This window comes from Leucoraja erinacea, chromosome 6, assembly GCF_028641065.1.
Source record: "Leucoraja erinacea ecotype New England chromosome 6, Leri_hhj_1, whole genome shotgun sequence".
Taxonomy (NCBI): Eukaryota; Metazoa; Chordata; class Chondrichthyes; order Rajiformes; family Rajidae; genus Leucoraja; species Leucoraja erinaceus.
Window position 1 is genome coordinate 51793865 of NC_073382.1, and position 20730 is coordinate 51814594.

At 42.2% G+C, this 20730-nt stretch overlaps 1 protein-coding gene across 1 annotated transcript in view; it reads right to left on the bottom strand.

The window, feature by feature from the left end:
- The window catches only part of atm (ATM serine/threonine kinase), a 123193-nt gene that overhangs the window by 59772 nt on the left and 42691 nt on the right, over window positions 1-20730 (bottom strand). Inside the window, 9 exon segments of the mRNA XM_055637019.1 lie at window positions 2002-2166; window positions 3451-3625; window positions 4454-4653; window positions 7555-7681; window positions 8236-8354; window positions 11198-11450; window positions 12365-12534; window positions 14117-14287; window positions 18448-18568. Coding sequence (XP_055492994.1) covers window positions 2002-2166; window positions 3451-3625; window positions 4454-4653; window positions 7555-7681; window positions 8236-8354; window positions 11198-11450; window positions 12365-12534; window positions 14117-14287; window positions 18448-18568 — 1501 coding nt within the window.

The following is a 20730-nucleotide window of genomic DNA, read 5'->3' on the forward strand; positions in this document are numbered from 1 at the left end:
CAAAAAAAAGCAAAGAGTTTTATCATGTCCTGGTCAACATCACTACTTCAAAAATTTCTCTCCCACAAAATAATTAATTGGCAAATTATTATCAGTTTATTACTGTCATGTGTATCAAGATACTTTGAAAACTGCTTTGTGTGTTATTCAGTCAAATCATATTATACACGAGTACAATGAAAATCACACAAGTACAACGGGTATTGCAAAGTGAAAAATAAACTGCGCAGAATATAGTATTAGAGCAAAGAGATAATGCAGATTAAAACAAAATATGTGCAAGGGCCGGGATTGGGAGATCAGGACTACATCCTTAGTTTATGTTAGATCCGTTCAATTGTCTGATAATAGTGCCATTTCCATAGCACCAGATTGAGGAACAGTTTCTTCGCCACGGTTAGTAAACTACTGAACGGACTTCTCACAAACTAGGTGTGCAATTCCGATTCTCCAACTACCTCATTGCAGCCCTTGCACTTTATTTTTGTCTGCATTTTCTGTTGTACTATATCTTGCTCTGTTTACATTTCTCCTTGCAGTATCTATTGTACTTGTGTATGATTTGATTGTACTCATAAATGGAATGATTTGACTGCATAGGACGCAAAATGAAGTTTAATTTGTTTTGTGGTAACATGCCATAGCATGTTTCTTTTTTTTTTTGCAGTTTTTCCCTCTTCTTGCTCTTTAATTGATCTCATCTTCTTTAGATCAGAGATACAGCACTGAAACAGGCCCTTTGGCCCACCGAGACCGTGCTGACCAGTGATCACAACTTACACTAGCACTATCCTGCACACTAGGAACCTACAAACATTTGGAGTGTGGGGGGGAAACAGAACCGGCTCCCGGAGAAAACCCACGGGGTCATAGGGAAAATGTACAAATTCCATACAGACAGCACCCATAGTCAGGATCGAGCCCGGGTCTCTGGCACAGTAAGGCAGCAGCTCTACTGCTGCACCACTGCTCTCCAACTTATTAAGAATTTGTTTGAAAATTCTCAATTTAATAAATACAAGAACAGTCCAATCTATAATCTTTCTAGCAGGAACCAATAAAAGAAGCAATATTGGATCCAACAAAAGTCAGTGTAAGTGGCAATTCATTCTGCAAAGTGCATGGCTGTCTGGACATTGCCTATAGATATAAGGTACACATAAGGAACTGCAGATGTTGGTGTGACAAAAAGACACAAAGTGCCGGAGTAAGTCAGTAGCATCTCTGGAAAACATTGATATGCACCATTTTGGCTCGAGATCTTTCTTCGGACTTTAGAAGAGTCCGGACACGAAACATCACCTTACTTGTTCTCCAGGAATGATGCCCGACTCACTAACTTTGAGTCTCTAGCACTTTGTGTCTTTTTTGGTCATTGACTATGTTAATGCCAAGAAATTCAGAAGATATAAAGAAAGTTGACAGGATTTTACCGAGTGGCAATGCATACTCAAAAAGCTGTAGGAAATTGGAGGAACAGCAACTCATATTTCACTTGGGCAGCTTACAACCCAGTGGTATGAATATTGATTTCTCTAACTTCAAGTACCCCTTGCTTTCCCTCTATCTGCATCCCTCCACATCCTCGTTCTCCTGTCTTCCTGATTAAATGCTACTGATTGTATGCCGCAATGTCAGCTTCAATATAGCTTACAATGAACCATTTCCTTATTTGTTATCTGCTTTGATCTTCTATTTTCACACCTTACCCTTCCACATATCTCTAGTTTCCCTCTCCCATGACTCTCAGTCTGAAGAAGGGTCTCGACCCGAAACGTCACCCTTTTCTTCGTAACTTTACATTCATTGAATTCTTGGAGTCTGCCTTCTACCTGAGCATTAAATCTTTACCCAGTTATACGGTTTTTTTGATTAATGATAATAATGTGATACTTCATGTAAAGTTAAAAGCTGCATTTATGAGCTTTAAAAGTATATTCACAAAATAAAAAGCATGAAAAGCATAAAAAGCATGGCATACATTAAAACAAATATTTTTACCTCCAATAATGTGAACCTTTTCTTACTATACTTGATTTTCTCCTGGATAAGACGCAGCTCTTTGAATTCAGGAAGATCGGGGAATGGATCCAACCGCCTAATTGCATGGTATAGGTTTTTATTGTCTCGATTAGAAATCACTAGATACTTCAACAACGTGAGGGCCTGGAAGAATTACAACTATAAATCACTAATTGTTTATATCACAATTAAAATTGAGAATAACAATCACAAAGAATCTTAAAACATTTATGAAGCAGAATGGGAATAATTATATGCATGATGCTCAGCTCCTACGAAGTTGACCTTTAAAATAACTTCTACCCTATTTGTATACTCCAGAGATGCTGCCTGACCCACTGAGTTACTCCATGTTAATGTACGAGGCACATTTAGGGGGGGGGGGGTCTGAGCCTGTATTCGCTGGAGTTTTGATGGAAGAGCGGGAAATCGCATTGAAACCTACCGAATAATGAAAGGCCTAGATGGAGTGGATGTGGAGAGGATGTTTCCAGTGATAGGAGAGTCTAGGACCAGAGGGCACAACCTCGGAAAAACAAGATGTACATTTAGAATGGAGATGAGAAGGAATTTCTTTAGCCAGAAGGTGGCGAATCTGTGGAAGTCATTGGCACAGACGATAGTGGAGGACAAGTCATTTGGTCCATTGGCGGATATCGACAGGTTCTTGATTAGTACGGATGCCAAAAGTTACGGGGAGAAGGCAGAAGAATGAGGATGACAGGGAAAAATAGATTGGCCATGTTTGAATGGTGGTGTAGATTTGATGGGCTGAATGGCCTAATTCTGCTCCTATCACTTATGACCTTTTTAATGGCCTAGTGCTGCTCCTATGTCTTATGGCCCCTTGACCCCACCAATTTACAATTCTTATAGGCAGACACAAAATGCTGGAGTAACTCAGCGGGACAGGCAGCATCTCTGGAGAGAAGGAATGGGTGACGAGACCCCGAAACAGTACCCATTCCTTCTCTCCCGAGATGCTGCCTGTCCCGCTGAGTTACTCCAGCATTTTGTGTCTCCCTTCGATTTAAACCAACATCTGCAGTTACTCCCTTATAATTCTTATCGCCGTGTATCAGAATCCCAGCTTCCTTTGGACTCATAATTAGTGACTTCCTTTCAGCCGTGTCAGTCTGAATCTTCAGATAAACCTCTATAAATAACTATCCCTTTGCTTCCCACTAAAGACCTAACCCAGCCTATTAAAAGCTTAGGGTTACAGAGGTTTTTCAACCAGCTATTGACTTTTTGATTGTGTCTTTGATATATCATGGGATATTATTCCACATTAAAAGTAGCATACAAGTTCAATTTTGTAGTAAGTGTTTAACATTTTCTTGCTAAGTTTGAAAACATATATAATTAATCCAATAAAATTTAGAACAAAGAAGCCAACAGAATCGTTATTGCACATCAATGTCTTACCTGTTGACGGATCTCTGGCTGTTCCTGGACCAATGGTGTTAATGTACCCACAATGACGTGAAGATGATTTTCCAGTGCATCCCCACAATGTTCTACAGCAGTTTTACAAGTGGCATTCAAGAGATCACAGCACAGAGAAAAACTGCGTGTGGATACATCATCCATGTGTGCTGGCCTATAAAGAAGGAAAAAAAATACAATGCACAATCTGAAACAATGATGTGGAAATATAAGATGTTGGGGATTTTGGTCTTCCAAGTCACCCTGCTAATTCGGACATCAGCGAGCCACTATACTGCCTGCCTAATAATTTTGTATTCATCGAAGCTAATGGAAATCAAATTGTTTTGCAAGAGTGGCCCATTCACCAACATAATAGCATATCATGTTTTATAATACAATACAATATTTATTCTCATTTGAACCTCAGTGAGGCTCAAACGAAACTACAGCCATACAAACAAAAACGATTCCTACAGACACACAACCAATTTAATTCACACAAACATCCATCACAGTGAACCTCCTCCTCACTGTGATGGAAGGCAAAGTCCTTTCTCTCCCCTGCTCTCCATTTTTCTCCCGATGTTGAAGCCCCAGGCGGGCAATGTTAAGTCCCACGGCCATTTTAGGCCGCGCCGGGCAATGTACGGCCCCGCTCCCGGTCTAAATGTCACAAAGTTGGAGCCCCCGGCGGGCACTGGAATGTCCCGCGACCGTTAAAGTCATTTACATTCTGTAAGTAACATATGCTTGAAAGGCACAGAGCTGTGGTGAGCTATTGCAGAAACACATGCAAATCTATTGGAGAATTCACGAGCTTAACATTGGTATCAGAGGCCTGAGCAAATTGTTTTAAATCTTTTTTTTTTTAAAGAAGTAAGCTTATTTGGAAAGTGCTGACCACATTTGCAATTGCAAGAGATGTATCTCAAGACATACAATGAACAAGAATTAATTGTAAGCAAACTTGAAATAAACTATCAATAAGAAAAGAACTGACCGACTGTTGATGTGGTGAATCAGACTATAGATGACGTCACGGAGAACAAATGCCCACAATCTTCCCAGTCCGTCCATAATCTCTTTCAGTAGCAAATTTACAAACAATCGATACATCGTCAGAATTCTATGCTTTTCATAAGCACTGGTACTGTCTGCTGCCTTCTTACAAATTGCCAGCAAGATCTTTTGTATTGAATCCTGTTTACAACACAAGTTCCAACAGATTTAATTATACATGGGTTCTTAAAAAGATTTGGTGAGATTTTCAGTAATATACATTTGAAAGACAAAGAGTTGCAATGAGTTAAAGCAGAGATAAGAAAAATAAACCCAACAAAACACATTGTAAAAATTAACCAATAAGAAAGTTTGCTATTAATAAATAATGACAGTAAAATATGATATCTCTTTAAAAATCCTCTGTTGTAATTTTTGCTTAGAGTTACAGTGTTGAAACAGGCCCTTTGACCCACCGAGACTGTCCCCGCACACTATCCTACACACACTAGGGACAATTTTACATTTATACCAAGCCAATTAACCTACAAAACTGCATGTCTTTGGATTGTGGGAGGAAACAGAAGGAATAAGTAACATTTCAGGTTGAGAGCCTTCATTAGAGGCTAAAGGGTCTCGACCCGAAACATCATCTATACCTTTTCTCCAGAGATGCTGCCTGACCTGCTGAGTTACTCCAGCATTTTGTGTCTTGTTCAGTTATAATCTGGCATTTCCCAGTTTTCACAAATATATTTGTTAGATCACTCTACGTATGTACTGTAAATCCAGCTAGGAGGAATTTGTCTTCTCACGCAAAGGAATATTCTGAATTCTTGATAATTTTGTCATCATCATCATCGGTGGTCACTCAAAGCGAGTATGACTGTCCTCTCCTCTCCATAGGGTCGACAACTTGTGGGTCTGCTGATGTCTGTAGAGGCTGTTCCGCGATCCACACACCTTGGTGCAACATGGGCAGTGAAGACTGGTGGTGGTAGTTGTCGAGTCCCCTTCTCTCTCTCCTTACGGTGCTGTTGCTTTGTCTCTGCGACACGGCATAGTTCCATTTCGTGATGTGCAGCTCCTTCCTGCACGGATTTCCTCCAGGAGCGCTTGTCCAGTGCAATGTGCTCCCAGTTGCTCGATGTGATGTGGAATTTCTTCAGACTGTTCTTGATGTTTTCCTTGAAGCGTTTCTTTGGCCCGCCGGGGGCTCACCGGCCATCCTTCAATTGAGACTACAGGATCTGTTTAGGGAGACATAGTGTGTTGGACAGGCGGATGACATGGCCAGCCCATTGAAGTTGGTGCCGCATTATTGTGGTGGTGGTGATGCTGGTCATGTTGCCTTCCTCCAAAACGCTGATTTGGTGCGTTTTTCCTCCCAGCTGATCCTCTGAATGTTTTGTAAGGATCTTTGATGGTACTGTTCAGGGGCTCTCAGGTGCCTGCTGTAGGTGGTCAATGACTCTGCTCCATACAACAGGGTGGAGAGGACAATGGCTCAGTAGACCAGCAGTTTTGTTTGAGCCTTTAGGTCTCGGTCTTCAAAAACTCTTTTCCCGAGTCTGGCGTAGGCTCCGCTGGCACAACTCAGCCCATGGTTGACCTCAGAGTCAATGTCAGCTTTTGAGGAAAGAATGCTGCCAAGGTAGGGGAAGTGGTCAACGTTTTCAAGAGTGGTGTCATCCACTTTTATAGTGGGCTGGGTGGATGGCTGGTTGGGTGGAGGTTGATGTAGGACCTGGGTCTTCTTGATATTTAAGGCTTGGCCCAAAGCTCTGTATGCCTTGGCAAAGGCATTCAGGATGTCCTGGAGGTCTTCTGCAGAGTGTGCTGCAATGGCACAGTTGTCCGCATACTACTGAAGCTCCACGATGGTGTTACTGACTTTGCTCTTGGCCTTCAACCTCTTAAGGTTCAAGAACCCACAGTCAGTTCTGTAGAGGATTGGGATCCCCTGTGGCAGCTCTTCACCAATGAGTATGGCAGCAATGAAGTCGACAAACAGGGTGGGTGCGATGATACATCCCTGTTTGACCCCCGTTTCCACATTGAAGGGCTCGGAGTCAGAGCCGAAGTTGCTGAGCACTGTGACCGACATGCCATCATGTAGAAACCTCAATATTCTGGGGTACTTGTCGTGACAACTGTACCTTGATAGTATGCTCCAAAGAGCCTGGCGGTCTGCCGAGCCTGGCGGTCTACCTAGACTTTGGCAGGTCCACGAAGGCCATGTACAAAGGCTGCCTTTGTTCACGGCATTTTTCCTGGAGTTAGCGTGCTGTGAATATCATGTCTGCTGTACCTCTGGATGGGTGAAAGCCACATTGTGATTCTGGGAGTACCTCCGCAGACAGTGGTAGAAGTCGGTTTACGAGGACACAAGCAAGGACTTTGCCTGTTGTTGACAGGAGCGAGATGCCCCTGTAGTTTCCACATTCTGCCTTGTCCCCTTCTTAAAAATGGTCACCATTAGAGCATCCCGGAGTTCTGAGGGAAGTTCTTCTTTTTCCCCAGACCTTGAGGAGTAGGGCGTGGATGCGGTACAGGAGCTCCGGTCCACCTTCCTTTAAGATCTCAGCTGGGATCCCATCTGGACCGGTGGCCTTGTTGTTCTTAAGGCTCTTGATGGCATCTTGAACCTCTGTCATAGTGGGAGGTTCTTCCATGTCTTCTCTGATGGGACTCTGGGGGATGCGGTGGGTAATGACTGGTTCAGTTGTGCTGTCACGGTTGAGGAGTTCCTGGAAGTGGTCTTTGTATTGGGGGTTAATGGACTAACTGTCCTTCAGCAGTTCTTGTCCGTCTTTTGAGCGCAGGGGGGTTAAGCCGCGGTAGCTTGGCCATAGACGGCCTCAGTAGCGCTGAAGAAGCCTCTGGTGTCACGCGAGTCTGCCAGTCTCTGGTTTTCAAGAGCCTTATCTGTACACCAATAGTTCTTAAGCTCTTTTGTAGTGCATGCACCAAGGAGGCGTATTACTGTGAAGAATGTTACATCCACTGCCACCCTCCAATCAGCTAAAACAATTAAAACGCTGGATTTATTAGTAAGTTCACAAATGCAAGCACAGAAAGTGGATACAAGAAGGAACTTACAGGGTTTTTTGAAAGTGCTGCCACAAGTGATTTGAACTTCTCTTTATGGCAGTTTCCAATATATTCCAGAGTAGCTTTGATAATGTAGGAAGGAAAATGTGGTGGGTTAGGAGCAGGATCCATTGCCCTGAATAAAAGAGGGAAATAGAATAGCTTTCGACTCTTAAGCAGAAAAATACAACTATTATTTCATCATGCAAAAGATTCCACGATGGGTCACAATAACTATCCGATTCATTTCCTAGTAAAATGGCAAGTCATATCTATCTCTTTACTTTTCAATTAATGCTGCACAATTCACACTATTTACAGATTTGATCTCCAGTTGGATAAAAAATATTCAAGGGATAATGGATACAATTAATTGGATTGCTTTTTTTCTCATACAAATTCAAAAGATCTATTTAAATATAAACACACAAATGGAATTAAACAACCTTGTTTAAACATATATAAATTAATACTTTACTCAATAGATTTTGTTGCTTATGCAGTAAAGGTACTAGGCTAAAACATATTTCTTAATGTGGCAAAATAAAACAAAATTGCAATTACAATAAGCTTGCTTAAAAAATAATTACACTTTCCACAAGGTTTGTAACAGTATTGTTACAAGCAAATCATTGCCCATTATGTCTTATCAGTAGAAAAAAAGATTCAAATGTACTTTAGTTTCCTTACCCAACAAAGTTCCCCAGCTCTCCACCATTCGCTACATCTTGGTTAGGAAGATCATACAGGGTATTGAGCACCTCAACAACAATCTCTGGCAAGTTGTTGAGGCTCAAATGGTCAATTTGCTTTTTTTTTAAAGGAAAAGAGAAACACTAATGTTAAATATTATAAACATCCTAATTTTTAAAGCTTTGAAAAAAAAATGCATTCAATACCTGTACCATCATTGTTTCTGAAATATTTCTTATCTTTTTTGATAAATTATGAAACGACCGTATCAATATACCGACTTCAGATTGCATGTAACTGAAATGCACCAGAGTTTACATTGTCTATTGGAGTCACAATAATAACAGGATACATATTGCTGGGTACAGGATACAAATTTTAACTGGAGAGTAAAAGGGAGAGGCAAAGTTACCGTGTCCGCCTTGGCCTACACAATCTTCCAGTTACCAAACATTTTAACTCCCCTTCCCACTCCCATACTGACCTTTCTGTCCATGGCTTTCTCCACTGTCAGAGTGATGCCACACTCAAATTGGAGGAAACCACCTACCAAACGAGTATTGATTTCTTTTCAACTAACAGCCTTCCCACTTCCATACTGACTTTCGTCCCATTACAATGGGTCATTGAGGGTTCCTGGAGCCAAATTTCTCACTAACGTTAGAGTGTCCTCCATTCCCAATTGGAGGAACAGCACCTCCATTTCTTGGGTTCGGCTTATAATCCGTTCTGTACCCTTTTCTACAAGTTCAGAGTCCCATGGCCTCTCAGTCTGAACTTATTTCCAAAGGGTCTTTCAAATTCCCAACCTATCTCCTCCCACCTTTTGATGCAGCCACTTATTGGCATTTATCAATCAATTTCAAAAACCTTTCCACAAGGGTTTGTAACAGTATTGTTACAAGCAAATCATTTATGTCTTATCAGTTAGAAAAAAAAGATTCAAATGTACTTTAACTGTTCCTTATCTCCTCTTTATCACCTCCTCCACATCCAACAATCTGTTAAATTAAACTCCTCTAGCTTCAAAAAAAAATCAATGCATCACATAGTACCCATCATTGTTTCTGAAATACCTGTATCATACCTCAAATGTAAAGGGTCTCGACCCATTTTAACTGGAGAGTAAAAGGTAGAGGCAAAGCTACCCGCCTTGGCCTCTCTCAATTTTTAAAAACTCCCCTCCCATATACTGACCTTTCTGTTCTCATGCTTTCTCCACTGTCAGAGTGATGCCACACTCAAATTGGAGGAACAGCACCTCATATTTCACTTGTGCAGTTTATAACCCAGAGGTACGAGTATTGATTTCTCAAATTTCAAGTAACCCTTGCATTCCCTCTATCTCAATCCCCCCCACCTTACTCATCCTGCTAGTTTTACTGTTCGTATCTCCTCGTTATCACCTCCTCCACAGCCAACAATGGGCCATTGTGGGTTCTTTGGGTTCGGCATCAATCCGTTCTGTACCTTTTCATACCTCTAGTTTCTCTCACCCCTGTATCTCAGTCTGAAGAAGGGTCTCGACCCAAAGGGTCTCTCACCCATTCCTTTTCCCTAAAGATGCCACCTGAGTTACTCCCACCTTTTGCAACATAGAAAATAGGTGAAGTAGGTCATTCGGCCCATCGAGCCAGCACCGCCATTTAACATGATCATGGCTAATCATCCAAAATCCGTACCCCATTTCTAATTTCTCCCCATATCCCTTGATTCCATATTTTGTGTATATCTATGATTACTTCAAGACTACCTTTATCAGCAAGGCTAGAAAGGAAATAAAAATGTTGCATCACAACTCCGCAACCAACCACTTGATGCCCATTGGGATTCATTTTATCAACAGCTATCTTGCTGTTGGAGGCTGCCCCTCTCAACTTACTTCTGGGATTCAGCTCTTTGGCCCATATTTGGATCAAGACTGCAATAGGTCTAAAGTCAAGTGATCCAGGTGAAACTCAAACTCAGTATTAGTGAGATTATTGGCGAGTAAATATAGTATGCTTGCCTGCATTGCTTGGGTCATTGAACATAAGGGTCAGGAAGTCTTTGCAGCTCTATAGGGCTTTGGTTAGGTCATATTTGGAGTATTGCGAGCAGTTCTGGTCATCCTATTACAAGAAAGATGTGGACGCTTTGCAGAGGTTTACCAGAATGCTGCCTGGATTATGGAGTTTCAGCTCCAGGGGAGGTTGGATAGACTTGGGATTGTTTTCTCTGGAACATCAAAGATTGACAAGAGATTTGATAGGTATATATTATGAGAGGCATAGATAGGGTAGACAATCAGAACCTTATTTCCCAGGGTGGAAATGTCTAACACTAGAGTGCATAGCTGTAAGGTGAGAGGGGGAAAAGGTTTTAATCGAGATATGCGGGATGGGTTTTTTTTACACACACAGGAAAATAAAAGCCCAGAACGCATTGCCAGGGGTGATGGTGGGAGCAAATGCGACAGTGGCATTTAAGAAGCTTTTGATAGGCCCATGGATCTGTGGGAAATTGAGAGATATGAATCACTTGTGGGCATATGAGAGCAGTTCAGCTTCATGTCATCATGTCGGGCACAAACATTGTGGGCCAAAGTGTCCGTTCCTGTGCTTTACTGAATTACTATAGAACTGTCAATGACATCTTCCACCACTTTTGGAGAGGACTGGATGATAATTAGCCAGATTCGATGTGTTCTGCTCTTCATGAAGTGGATGTACCTTGACTCTCTTCTGCATTGTTTGATTGGTGCCATTGCTGTATCTGTAATGGCAGGAGTTTGGCAGAGATACAGATAGCTCTGGAGCACGCTTTCACATAAAGCATGAAATAAACTAATCGTGACAATAAACTAAACTAATCCCTTGTTATATGATTTTTGTCCATGGTAGCATAATAACTCACCGTAGGGCTCTAGTATTAGTAAAATACATCAAAAACTGTACAACAAAATGGCAGTATATCTCACCTGCTTCCCCAGGCAATCATCTTCTTTCAGCATGTCATACACCTTGGATGCATTTTCTCTCCGTTGTGCAAAAACATTATCAGATCCACTATTTTCTTGATATGCAAAGTAAGGCAGAATATTAACCATTATCTTTGGAAGGCAATCAACAAGCAATTCTTTCCACTCTCTGTTAATGTGCGCAGCAATTGATTTCACTTCCTTTATGTTCCCAGTAACCATCAGGTGGGGGATAAGTACTTTGTAATAGGACCTAAAACAGAAACCAACAAAAATAGTTAATAAAGAGAATCAATTACAACTGTTGTTCCAAATCAGTAGCTATCAAAATAATAATTCAATCATTTAAATTCTTCTCAACAACTATATGATCTGAGTATATTTATTTAGTAGTTTGTAACAGAATTTTGGTGCTGAAAAGTGAAGCATATTCATTGAGAAATATCTTAAATTCTCAGTTTATGCTGTTATTCTCACAGAAGGTGCAATAATACAGTTACACAACACAGATGGAAAACCAGATGGATGCAGTATCAAACTCAGACTACACTTTTACTTCAATCTCTCTCAGCTGTAAGATCAGAAGGGTGAGGTGAGGAGGGGAAGGATTTAATAGGAACCCGAGGAGCAAGCAACGTTTGTTTTACATAAAAAGGTGGTAGGTATATGAAAGAAGCTGTAGGAGTAGGTAGTTAAGGCAGGTACTATCTTAACAGTTTAAAAAAAACATTTGCACAGGTACATGGATAGGATAGGTTTACAGGGAAATGGGCCAAACACAGGCAGGTGGGACATGTTGGTCGTTATGGGCAGGTTGGGCCGAAGGGCCCGTTTCTACTCTGTAAGACTCGTTAACAGCAATATTATTGTTTCCACAACTTTTTCAACAGTTCTGTAAGTCAGTCAAATTTAGAGCATGTCCAGAGATACCCCCAACTAATTGCATTGATATGGGCCCATAAGGCAAAGCAAACATATATGTCTGCTGAACGTGAGAGAAATTGTTGGTCTATTTTTCTTTAAGCCAATAAATTTATTACCATTGACTTTGAGCACATTTACTTACAGTTAACATAGCACTGTTAATGATCAGTAAACATGTTTAGATATATTGCAGAAATGCAGGACCACTCCAGTATTTGTTGTTGTGACTTGCCCACCATTTACCTGTAAAATTCTTCCAGATTAGAGCAGTTCAATACAATGTAAGGGAATGTAGACAATTTGTAGTCAGGATCAGTCACTGCCAGCCATTCATGGATCAGATAATCCATATGAGAAACCATGAAGCTCTCCAAAGTATGGTAAGTCAAACACTTTGACGTAGACTCAAGAATCTAAGCAAAAGTAAGCAGACATATGTATAACTCAAAACAATATGGCTTTATAAAATCCTGAACAACAAAAAATATTCTGCATTTGTTATTGACTGCGGGACGGGAACAATCATACCACCAATTAATTGTGCAATTCCAAAAATATATTCTGCATCACAAAACATTTGGTGATATTGGATTTTATGTTAATATTTTTCCTTTCCGCTCCAGCAGGTCTTCCCAACATTGATACTTCATTGCGTGACCGGAGTTAGAGGTGTTGGGAAATTTAAATGTAAAGATTTTAGACTTGAGATACAGCATGAAAAAAGGCTCACCATGTCCTTGTCGAACAGTGATCACCCTCGTACACTAACACTACCTCATGCACTACGGACAATTTACAATTTTACAGAAGTCAATTAATCTAAAAACCTCAAGAGTCAAGAGTCAATTTAATTGTCATTTGGACCCCTGGAGGTCCAAACGAAATGCCGTTTCTGCAGCCATACATTACACACAAATAGACCCCAGACACAACATAATTACATTTAACATAAACATCCATCACATAGCTGTGATGGAAGGCCAAATAAACTTCTCTCCCCACTACCCCTCCCCCCCCCCCCCCCGATGTCAGAGTCAAAGTCATAGCCCCCGGCTGGCGATGGCGATTGTCCCGCGGCCATTAAAGCCACGCCGGGTGATGCGAGGTCGCACACCGGGTCTTGATGTTGGAGCCCCCGGTGTGCGCTCGCAGAGTCCGCGGCCATTCCAGCCGCGCGGGGCAGTGATGTAGGCCCCGCTCCAGGAGCTCTTCGACCCCGCAACTCGGGCGGGAGAAGTCACCGCCGCAGAAGCCCCGAAAAGCGGTCTCCCCCCAGGGAGCCGTGGGCTCCCGGCGCCGTCGTCCACAGACCTGTAGAGAGCCTCCGACTCTCCGGCAGCAGCAGCAGCAGCAGCAGCAGCACAGCATCAGCAGCAGCAGCGCTCCTCCACCGCTCCGGACTCGGCCAGCTCCGCGACGGCAACGGTGAGTCGACACCTGAGTCCCCGGTCTCTTCCTGTTGGAGGCCGCTCCTCGTTGCGGCCTCAACGACGACTGAGACCCGACGAGAAAAGGTCGGGTCTCCAGTGCAGGGAGAGATTCAAAAAGTTTCCCCCCCCCCCCCCCCCCCCCCCACACACACACCCCAACAAAAAATAACAAACACTACATAAAAACACAGACAAAAATAATAAAAACGCGGACAGGCTGCAGAGGCCGCTGCTGGCCAGAGCCGCGCCGCCTACCGGAAGCTGTATATCTTTGGGATGTGGGAGGAAACCGGAGCATCCGTGGAAAACCCATGTGGTCACAGGGATAATGTACAAACTCCGTACAGACAGCACCCGTAGTCAGGATCGAACATAGGTCTCCGGCGCAGTAAGACAGCAGTTCTACCGCTGTGCCACACCAGAGATTTCTGCACACAGAATGTTAATCTTTGACATGGATGCGTTTGATGTGTTATTCTTATACACAAAAAGAAAACAGAATGAGGAAGTAAACAGTGCCATTTGAACATCTGTTATAAAGATAACAATTTCCTTTCATAATTACCTTTTTAACAAGCATAGGGTCTAGCTTGTTCTCCTTTAATGATTGGCAAATAGCAAATAGGGCCTGCTTTTCACATATGGGGCTGCAGCACATGATCAATGAAAGCACTATAAGCAACGTAGCTCTTCTGTTGCATTCCTCATCCTGAAGTTCTTCTGGGGATGTACGATTCTGAAGAAACGGAGAATATATTTTAAAAAGCCATGGACAATTGCACAGACAAGGCATCTTCGATTTGCATTGCGACATTATTGCAGAATAATCTCTTACATTGGTCTTGAGAGGCACCAGGAAGAAGCTGATCACAGGGAGAATGGAAGCAATATTAGATGGGATGGCCAAAAGCAACAATGCAGAGCTCAGCATTAAGAGGACAGAAAAAGGTGGAGATGTAGGTAGGAAGTACTGGAGACAGAAGAATGGGGAGTTTGGTCAGGGACTCTGAAGAAGATTAGAAATAAGGAATAATATTAATTATTCTGATAATATTAATGCTAGTGTGGCGTCAGCTAATACACGGGCCACTTATGGTCGAACCCTCGTCAGTAGGTACGAGGGCTGGCATGTGACGTCATGGGCTAGAGGGAGTGTCCTGCGACTTAAGGTTATCTCACCTCGAGACCTTAGCAGTCAACAGGTAGCGGAGCCCGAGAGAACAACCTCACTCAGCTACAGCAGCAATGATACTATAGTTAGCGGACCAACCTAACGTGTAGAACCTGAATAAACTATTGTTTGAACCTGCCTGACGTCTGGCGTTATTCACCACGTTTGGTGGCGCTACACTAGACACAAAATACTGGAGTAAATCAGCGGGTCAGGCAACATCCCTGGTGATAATCGATAGGTGACGATTTAGGTCGGGACCCTTCTTCAGACTGATTGTAGGAGAGAGCAATGGAAGCAAGAAAATAAAAGGGTCTTTTCTTGCTTCCAGTTCCTCTCCTCTTTAATCAGACTGAAGAAGGGTCCATACCCGAAACATCTCCTATCCAGAGATGCTACCTGACCCACTGAGTTACTCCAGCATTTTACGTCTCTCTTTGGTATAAACAAGCATCTGCAGTTCATTTTTATTAATGATAATATTAATGCTTGAGAGAGAATTAAATATAATTGTCAAATACAAAATAATGCCCTGGAAAAGACACAAAGTGCTGGGATAACTCAACAGAGTAATGCAGTGAATAAGGTAGTATCTCTGAAGAACATGGATAGGCATTGTTGTGGGTCGAGACCCGTCTTCAGGCTCTGGATTTAGTTTATCCACTGCGTTCTTCATAAAGAATTAATTGCCACGATTCATTTTCAGATTACGATTTGGTGTTTCATGGATTCCTAATATTCCAGAGAGTATTGTAATATGTAACATTATTTCACCATTTAGTGTCACAGACTGCCATCTATGGTTGCACATTGGGAATGAACTTCACGTAAAGTTGGCTCCAGTATAATTGGAGCAATATTTCTCTAATGCGAATGATGCAATTATTAGAAACATAGAACCATAGACATAGAAAATAGGCGCAGGAGTAGGCTATTCGGCCCTTCGAGCTTGCACCGCCATTCAATATGATCATGGCTGATCATCCAAATCAATATCCCATACCTGCCTTCTCTCCATACCCCCTGATCCCTTTAGCCACAAGGGCCACATCTAACTTAAATCCAGCCAATGAACTGGACTCAACTACCTGCTGTGGCAGAGAATTCCATAATTATCGTATTAATATATAGTATTAATATAGCTTCCCACTTACATATGGCAGGAATGAATAACGGAATAGTTAATATTCCAGTGCCTTGCTCTGCCTCTGCAAGATTATAAAATAGTTATATAGAGAAGGGTCTTTTAAAATTTTGAATTCTTAATGAAATTTTAAAGCTACACTGCATTCCGAAAGTATTCAAACCCCTTCACTTTTTCCACATTTTGTTACGTTACGGCCTTATTCTAAAATGGATTAAAATCTTTTTTTTTTTAAATCATCAATCTACACACAATACCCCATAATAAAAAAGAAAAAAACAGGTGTGTAGAAATTTTTACAAAGTAATTCAAAAAAATAACTGAAATATCACACTTACATAAGTATTCAGACCCTTTACTCAGTTAATTGTTGAGGCACCTTTGGCAGCGACTACAGCCTCAAGTCTTCTTGGGTATGACGCTACAAGCTTGGCACACCTGTATTTAGGTAATTTCTCCCATTCTTCTCTGCAGATCTTCTCAAGCTCTGTCAGGTTGGATGGGGTGCGTCGATGCACAGCTAATTTCAGGTCCCTCCAGAGATGTTTGATCAGGTTCAAGTCCGGGCTCTGGCTGGGCCACTCATGGACATTCACAGACTTGTCACAAAGCCACTCCTGTATTGTCTTGGCTGTGTGCTTAGGGTCGTTGTCCTTTTGGAAGGTGAACCTCTGCCTCAGTTTGAGGTCCAGAATGCTCTGGAGCAGGTTTTCATCAAGGATCTCTCTGTACTTTGCTCTGTTCATCTTTCCATCGATCCTGACTAGTCTCCCAATTCCTGCCGCTGAAAACATCCGCACAGCATGATGCTGCCACCACCATGCTTCACCGTAGGTATGGTATTGGCCAGGTAATGAGCGGTGCCAGGTTTCCTCCAGGCGTGAAGCTTGGTATTCAGGCCAAAGAGTTCAATCTTGGTTTCATCAGACCAGAGAATCTTGTTTCTCATGGTCTGAGAGTCCTTTAGGTGCCTTTTGGCAAACTCTAAGCGGGCTGTCATGTGCCTTTTACTGAGGAATGGCTTCTGACTGGCCACTCTACCGTAAAGGCCCGATTGGTGGAGTGCTGCAGATATAGTTGTCCTTCTGGAAGGTTCTCCCATCTCTAGAGGAACTCTGGAGCTCTGTCAGTGACCATTGGGTTCTTGGTCACCTCCCTGGCCAAGGCCCTTCTCCCCTGATTGTTCATTTTGGCCGGGCAGCCAGCCTTATGAAGAGTCTTGGTGATTCCAAAGTTCTTCCATTTAAGAATGACGGAGGCCACTGTGCTCTTCGGGACCTGCAATGCTGCAGAAATTGTTTTATACACTTTCCCAGATCTGTGTCTCGACACAATCCTGTCTCGAAGGTCTACGGACAATTCCTTCGACTTCATGGCTTGTTTTTTGCTCTGACATGCCCTGTCAACTGTGGGACCTTATATAGACAGGTGTGTGCCTTTCCAAATCATGTCCAATCAATTTAATTTACCACTGGTGGACTCCAATCAAGTTGGAGAAACATCTCAAGGATAATCAATGGAAAGAGGATGAACCCAAGCTCAATTTTGAGTGTCATAGCAAAGGGGTAAATATGATATTTATGTAAATATGATGTTTCAATTATTTATTTTTAATTACTTGCAAAATTTCTAAACTCCTGTTTTCGCTTCTTCATTCTGGGGTATTGTGTGTAGATTGATGATAAAATAAAAAAAAGATTTTAATCAATTTTAAAATAAGGCTGTAACGTAACAAATTGTGGAAAAAGTGAAGGGGTCTGAATACTTTCTAAATGCACTGTATGGTTTCAAAATGATCACAGTCCATTTTCTCTTCTTTATAGAGCTCTACAAAACTAGCATGAAAACAGAAGCAATGATTAAAGTTCAAACGATGAAAGAGTTTTGGTAGGCCATTCACCGGAAAATGAGTATCATATACTTAAGGTTTTGCCTGTTGTGCTGCTACAAGAATTTAATTGATCTGTTTCAGGAGACATGACAATAAAACACTCTTGACTGTTGATTGGTTGAGGTTAATGGACCATCTTCACGGTGCCAGTCATTCAGATCCGCGAATTTAATGGAGTAAAGAATTTATGATTGCTCCGATCTGTAAGTTTCAGTCAATGATCTAGTAAACATTGTCTGGAGGCATGCAAATATTTACAGTGAGGCACCAAAGATAGAAAAAAGGTGCACAAATCTAACCAATTACAGCATTGCAAACACAGTGAGCATCAAGAGAATGGTAGCAAGGAAAACAGAAATGAAAAAAAAAACAAAACAGGAATTACAATCAGAAAATTAACTTACTTGAAAATGAATCAATCATAATTAACCCATCATAATATTGATGTAAGAATTTCACTTGGAGGTAAAAAGAAATGATTGAGTGCATTGCTTTACATTTCGTGTCAGTTTACATTATATGGGGCACGAGCCTGCAAACATCAGGGAACAATGGAGAATAAAGGAGCATGGAAAAAGGTGATGACCTTCCCTAAACTGGATGATCTCTTTTTAGAATTTCATTAAGATATACCTGAACTGAGGGAAGAAAAATGCACATGATTTAAAAATAAAATTAAAGAAAGGTTACCTGATATCTCATTCCTGATTGTACTTTCATATACACATTTTCAAAGGCTTTTTGCTGCAGTTTCACGGGAAGGGCGTGCAGCTTTACAGACGTATCCTGTACCCGAGTCTCCTGGAATAGACTAGAGAGAAGAAACTGTTCAACATAAGTGACCACATTTTATAAAGAGTTAAAAAAGGAACTGCAGATGCTGGAAAATTGAAGGTAGACATTAATTTTATAAAGTCACATAGTTCCCTTTGTTAAAAGTCCCAGACTGAAAGAAATACAGTAACTGGAATAGAGATTACACTCTCACATAATTGTCTGTGTAAATTTTGTGATGGCTCAACTGCTCAAGCTGTATTGGATGCATTGATAAACCTTTGGGGAAAAAAACTGCATATGTTGGAAATAAAGGTTCTTGCAGCATCTGTGGAAATGGAAACAGAGGAAACATTAAACTCTGGCCTAACACCCTTTTGTCAAAACTGAGAAATGAAGAAAAAAGGCACAAAGTGCTGGAGTAACTCAGCCGGTCAGGTAGCATCCCTGGAGAACACGGATAGGTGATGTATCAATTTGGGACCCTTCGTAAATCAACATCTGCAGTTCCTTGTTTCTACAAGAATGAAAAAAAAACCTTTTAGCAGCAGAGAAGATGAGTGGGATAGATGGAACAAAATGAATAATTCTTATAATGCGAGTGCAAATGAGATTATACTTATTTTTGTACGTAGTGCTCTGCTGATGCATGTGCAGCAGATGAGACCATACTAAAAGAAAGATTCTCTGGGAGTTAGTTGCACAAATGTACTACTAACACATTATATGCGCAGGTGAGAGATTGATGATGGGCAAAGGGGGAAGGGAAAAGGGGGGGGGGGGGGGAGGTGAGCCATGGGAGAAGAAACCCAGGTATAAAGGCTTGGGTTATGGGCAGATAATGGGGAAGGGAATGTGAAGGGTAGAGGCTGGTAGATGATAGGCAGAGCAAGGAAAGGGAGGGATGGTAGGGAGGGTAGCAAGTTGAGGTAGTAAGGGGGGGGGGGGGGAGATTGTTGGAAAAGGTGAATAAGGATGCTGGATGGATTGATGAACGTGGTAAAGTGTGTTTCCAACTACCATCTACAAGCATGCCCTCCTCCCCCTCCCAACCTGCTTCCCTCTGTCCATCATTCCCCACCCTATCCCCTTCATCCCCCTCAACACACCACATTCCACCTATCACCTTCAGAAGGGAGAAAGAGAGAAAGAAGGAAGAGAGGAAATGAGAGAAATCCGGGTGTCTCCCTACTATCCGGGGGTCTCCCTACGTATTCCCCTGCTGCAGGTTCGTGGAAGCCATTTCGAGGAGTCATTTGCACAAACCTGAAATCACCAGTGCCACCGGGTGGTCAAGACTGGGCCATCCTTCTTCAGGCTTCCCGAAGAAGCCATAAACAACCAGTGCCTCTACTGAGGCCAAGGCTGAGTGGTTGGAGAAAGCCTGAAATGTCTCTTGCTGTCCACGGACACTGAGGAACGTGTCCACACACAGAGGCAGACTGAGTAGCCAGGATAAGCTAGAGTCCACCAGAGCCTCCTCTCATGGCACGGGTGAACTGCAGGGGGAAGCCTGAGACGCAATGCCTCCTTCGAGACCAGGTGTGCGCTGCCCAGACAAGCCCAAGATCACCACCGGTGCACTCCTGGTCTCGGAGAGAAGTTTATGGAGGAGTTACAAGCTTGCAGTCTTCATAGTTGACAATAGACAAGGTTGATTCAAATGGAATTTTGTAAGCCTTGTTTTCTCCAAGATAATAATAATAATAATAATAATAAATTAATAATAAATATTTATGGGCGCCTTTCAAAAGTCTCAAGGACACCTTACAGAATTTAACAAGAGTAGAAAACATATAATCGGAGTAAAATAAATAATAAAGACATCACCAATACACAAATTAAAGACAGAATTCGATCCAAAGACAAAAAAAAAAATCAAAAACACAATGTGAAGAGAGAGCAGCGGCAGCTAAACCGCGCCAGCGTACACTCTCCCTTCCGACAGCCATCTTGGACACAAACTAAAATAATCACTTACACACAAAAATCATCCCCCCACAATGGTTACCACTGTGGGGGAAGGCACAATGTCCAGTCCCCATCCCCAGTTCTCCCAAAGTCAGGCCTATTGAGGCCTCCGCTATTGCCTCTACGGAGGCCCGATGTTCCTGGCCGTTCTCGCCGGGTGCTGTTGCCCCGGCGTCGGGAGAGTCCTCTCAGCGGCTGGGCCACCTGGAACGGCCGCTTCCTTACCGG